Source organism: Microtus ochrogaster, chromosome 8 (assembly GCF_000317375.1).
Source record: "Microtus ochrogaster isolate Prairie Vole_2 chromosome 8, MicOch1.0, whole genome shotgun sequence".
NCBI classification, from domain to species: Eukaryota; Metazoa; Chordata; class Mammalia; order Rodentia; family Cricetidae; genus Microtus; species Microtus ochrogaster.
The window spans coordinates 20,676,916-20,681,710 of record NC_022015.1 but is presented as its reverse complement, the minus strand read 5'-3'; the positions used below and the strand labels follow the sequence as shown (position 1 = coordinate 20,681,710).

The window sequence follows — 4,795 nt, the reverse complement described above, 5'->3', positions numbered from 1 at the left end:
CGAACTCACAGAGATCCGCCTGCCTCTGCCTTCCAAGTGCTGGGATTAAAGGTGTGCGCCACCACCACCCCGCGAAGCTGTGATTTTTATTGCTTGTTTAAAACCTCTGATGGTCTAATGAAGAACTAAATGGCCAATAGCAAGGCAGGAGCAAGGATGGGCAGGGCTGGCAGACAGAGTATAAATAGAAGGAGAACTAAGGAAGAGGTACAACAAGAAGGAATGGGGGTGTTAGGGGTCAGCCACCCAGCCAGCCAAGGAGTAAGAGTGAAAGTAACATTACACAGAAATAAGAGAAGGAAAAAACCCAGAGGCAAAAGGTAGTCAGGACAATGCAAGTTTAGAAAAGTTGGTAAGAAATTAGCCAAGCTAAGGCCAGGCGTTTATAAGAAAGAATAAGATTCCGTGTGTGATTTATTTGGGATCTGGGTGCTGGGCCCCTCAAAGAACAAAGAGCAAAGACCCCAAAAGAGTAAACAGCAAAACAGTAAAATAGACATCAACAGGTGTCACTAGGCCAAAATAAAAGTATCAACAGTCTTTTGGGTCTGGTGATCTTGGTCTGTGATCCTCGTACTAGGGAACTGGAGGCAAGAAAATTGAGCGGAATCAAAGGATTGAGACTGGTTTGCACAACACCACATCACCGAATCCCGTATGGCTTAGTCCCAGAAACCTGACTGGGGCAGTGAAGGGATGAAGAAAGAGTAGACACACAAACACACAGACTGAGCTTGCTCAAAGCCCACCCTCCCTACCCAATCCTCAAACCTCAAAGAGTTTATCGTGTACAGCAGAGGGACAGGAGTTAGCGAGTCTCTGGAGGAGGTGTCTGTGGGTGAACAGTCTCAGGCTGTAACATCTGGTAGGTGGAGCTGCAACTGCTAGTTTGTGCTCACATTGATCAATTGTTCTCAAACATCCATACTTGCACAACTGTCAGCACGTCCCCGTGGACTAGAGGAAGACTTCGCCATCTCCCTGAGCCTCACCCCAGCACTGAACAAGCTTTGCCAACTTCCCATGGGTCTGGGGCATTGGTCCTTGAGATGGCCATGACCGTACCAACAATACACATTCACTTAGGGCTTCATTCAGTCCTTACACATGCATTCACAGCCTCCTTGGCTCCCCTGAGCACAGTATCAATTGATTAATTAGTTAATTCTGGCCAGATGTAATGAGACGTATCTGTAGACCCAGCACTCAGGAAGCTGAGGTAGGACTATTGGGAAAGTTTTATGTCAGCCAGAGCTGTATGGCGAGACTCTTCTAGAAACTCTAGGGAGGATCTGTTTCTTTCTGTTTCTTTGCCCTTCCCTGTTTCTCAGTGCCACTGACAGTCACTACTAGCTCAGAACTCCCTCAGTTTCTCCTCTGGTTACTTCCCTGTGACTCTTTCCTGTGAGCTTTCATGTTTTAATTGGACCCGCATAATGATCCAGGGTAGTAGCTCTGGCTTATTTGTTTATGGGTTTTAGAGGCAGAGACTCGTGTAGTTTATGTTGGGGTTATCCTTGAATTCTTGATCTGCCTGCTTCCACCTCCCGGGTTTACCATTATGCCTAGCTTGTCCTGTATGTATTTTGGCTTGTTTGTCTGCAGGTCATAACTGGAAATGAGACCTTGAGAAGGAAAGGAAAAGATCTTAGCTGGCACAGAAATGCATCCCTTTAATCCCAGCACTCTGGAGGCAGAGGCAGGTTGATGTCTGCGAGTTCTAGACCAGGCTGATCTATGTAGAGAGTTCTAGAACAGGCAGTGCTACATAGACCCCGTCTACAGAAATAAAAGGAAGAGATCTTAAATAAGTGAGATGGGAAATAAAGAAACAGAATACATATAATAGGAAAGCAGAAAAGGGGATAACTGGGGGAAGAAGGGAACTATCTGGGAGGCATGAGGGGGAAGAGGAGAATTAATGGGGGGATAAATAGATGAACTATAAGTCCATATGTACAGAGATGCCTAGATAAAACCCATTACTCTGTATGCATATCCTAAAACAATAGCAAAAATCTATGGCAAGAAAATAAAATGAATACTTCTTTGTTTTTTGAAACAGGTATTCTCTGCGTAACAGCCCTGACTGTCCTGACTTTTCGTTTTTCAGACCAGGCTGGCCTCAACACGAATAAAATAAAAGATCAGGGTGCCCACTTTAATTCTATGCATCATTAATTCCCTTTTGCCATACAGCCTAACGCAGTCACGAGTTCTAAGCATCTTTGGAAACCGATGCTGTGCCTACCACATTCTCTGACATAAAAGTATTAGATTTGAGAACAAGCGGTCAAGGAGGAAGGCATCTATCAAGGAATAAGATTATTGAGAGCAGCAATTAATACCACTTGGAGGTCAAACCTTAAGTCTCTAGAAGTAACCATTGGGCTTAACGTCTTGCCATACTTGCAGTAGGAGTCAGGGGAACGTTCAGGGGCAGCTCATTTATTATGTGAGTAGCAAGAAAGAAGTTAAAGAAGACTGGGAATGTAAAATCTTCCCTAAACTTCACTGTGAAGGGATTAGATTAAGGACAGGAGGGGAGAGAGGTAGGGGAACTCTACGCAAATGGGAAGGATGACGAGGTGGACAATATAGAAGGGTCCTCGATAGCCGGGATATCTATAAAGGGGAAATAATATCAGAGGGATTGTTGGATTGATTCAGGCTCAAGTTTTGCCAAGAAGGCTGGTACCACATCAGTGCCAAAGTCTAGGAAACTGCCAGCAGCGTGGCCAAGATAACGGAATTTATTGTGAGATGAAGGGCGCGCTCCGCCAACAAGAGGCGCTGGTGAGGCGTGAGGGATGGCTGGCGGCGACCTGGAAGCTCGGCTTATAGCCGAATGGCATCTGAAATAATTTCAGGGGAAATATTTCCTGAAACGCATCACAGTTTTCGCTGCGTTTCATTTGTCCGTTAATCTCTAGACATGCTAAATGCATAAAACAGGACTTGGCATAGAGAACGTGCTGAGAACCGTCACGTTAATAGTAGCTTCACAACTCTAGAGACTCCATTTTCCTTGAGCTCTTTCAGTCTCTCCGACTACGATTCCCATCATGCCTGGCAGCAGCCGTACCAATGATGCCTCACGTCCCTTAAACCTGTTTACCAGCCCAGCATCCCTAGCTGCCTTGCCTAAGAACGATCAATTGGATAGGAAGATGCCCGCCGAGACCGGCCAACCTTCGGGCCTGAGGGGCGTGGCCCCGCCAGGCCCCGCCCCCGCCCCGTGGCGGGCTCTTCCCTCCAGCTCTTGGTGGTCTGTACTGTCGACGACATGGGCACCACCTGGAGGAACCCGGGACGCGTGCGGTTGGCGCTCTGTCTCGCCGGCTTCGCGCTCTCACTGTACGCCCTGCACGTGAAGGCGGCGCGCGCCCGCGACGAGGACTATCGCGCGCTCTGCGACGTGGGGACCTCCATCAGCTGTTCACGCGTCTTTTCCTCTCGGTGCGTGCAGAAATGGAAAGCATGGGGTCCCTGAAGGCCAGGTGTGCCTGACGGCCAGATTGCCGGATGATTTTGCAGTCTGGGATCGCAGGGTCCGCAGAACGGACACTTTAAGAGTGCTGCCCCAAGAGTTTCAGACGTGCACAGGGCCTGGACCATTCAGAGATACTGGGATTTGAAGGCTGAGGATGCCAGCGAACTGTGATTGGAAAACTGGAGGAGGCAGGGCAGAATGGTACACAGAGATTGAGGATGATGCGGAATGACAGGAGGTGGTGTCATTTCTCTGCTCAGGGACAAAGGTGGCTCACTCTGGTTGTGCTGGAGGACCGGATTTGGTGGCGAGGGAACAAATAGATTTGTGCTCCAGATTTCTCTGAGTGGTCACCATAAAGCGCGAACAGGCCGAAAAAAATAAAAACTTTTTTTTCCATTTATTTGTTTGTGGGGTTGCATGTGCATGCCACTACATGCACGTGGAAATCGGAGGTGGTTCCCTCCCACTTCGTGGGTCTGGAGGAGTCCACCCAGTTGACAGGCTTGGAAGTAAGCACTTTTATTAGCTGAGCCATCTCACTAGCTCCTGAAGTTACTAATGGCCTATGATGACAGACCAGAATAGAGTCAGTGACACACCAGGGGATCACTGACCTTTGGATTCCTGGTGGGTGGAGAGTCTTGCTAATTGCTTTTTTTTCCAGGAGGCACTAGGTTGACCACACTTCCCTGGGTTTTTTCCCTCCCGCCAGGTGGGGCCGTGGCTTTGGGCTGGTGGAGCATGTGCTAGGAGCCGACAGCGTCCTCAACCAATCCAACAGCATATTTGGTTGCATGTTTTACACCATACAACTGTTGTTAGGTGAGTGGCTTTGTCCCTTCCTGACCTATCTTCCTTAGCCAGATCAGCACCACCCCAAGTCTTGGTGACCCAGACAGTTGACAGCTAATCACTGAACAACCTCATCACAAGGGGACAAGAAAGGAAGACACTAGCAGGGTTGCCGTAGTTTAGATAGCCAGAGGCTGTAGGGCTCTCAAAGATTTCCTATGATATCAATTCCTTTTCCTTCTTCTTCCCACCACCCCCAAGACAGGGTTTCTCTGCATAGCCAAGGCTGGAACTCACTCTACCTGAGGCTGGCCTCAAACTCAGAACTGCCTGCTTCTGCCTCCCAAGTGCTGGGATTAAAGGCATTTACCAACACCTGGTGGTTTTTTGAGAGGTTTCTCTGTATAATTTTGGTGCCTTTCCTGGAACTCGCTCTGTTCTAGGCATACACAGCCACCGCCTGCCTGGCCAGTTTTTAATTTTCTTTCTTTCTTTTTTTTTTTTTTT

The 4,795-nt window shown here is 48.2% G+C and overlaps 1 protein-coding gene across 1 annotated transcript in view; it reads left to right on the top strand.

Moving 5' to 3' along the window:
- The first annotated feature begins 3,240 nt into the window (after window positions 1–3,240).
- Vkorc1 (vitamin K epoxide reductase complex subunit 1) overlaps window positions 3,241–4,795 on the top strand; it is a 3,355-nt gene continuing 1,800 nt past the window's right edge. Inside the window, exons 1-2 of the mRNA XM_005351322.2 lie at window positions 3,241–3,459; window positions 4,209–4,318. Coding sequence (XP_005351379.1) covers window positions 3,287–3,459; window positions 4,209–4,318 — 283 coding nt within the window. The 5' untranslated portion in view covers window positions 3,241–3,286. The remainder of the gene's footprint in view (window positions 3,460–4,208; window positions 4,319–4,795) is intronic.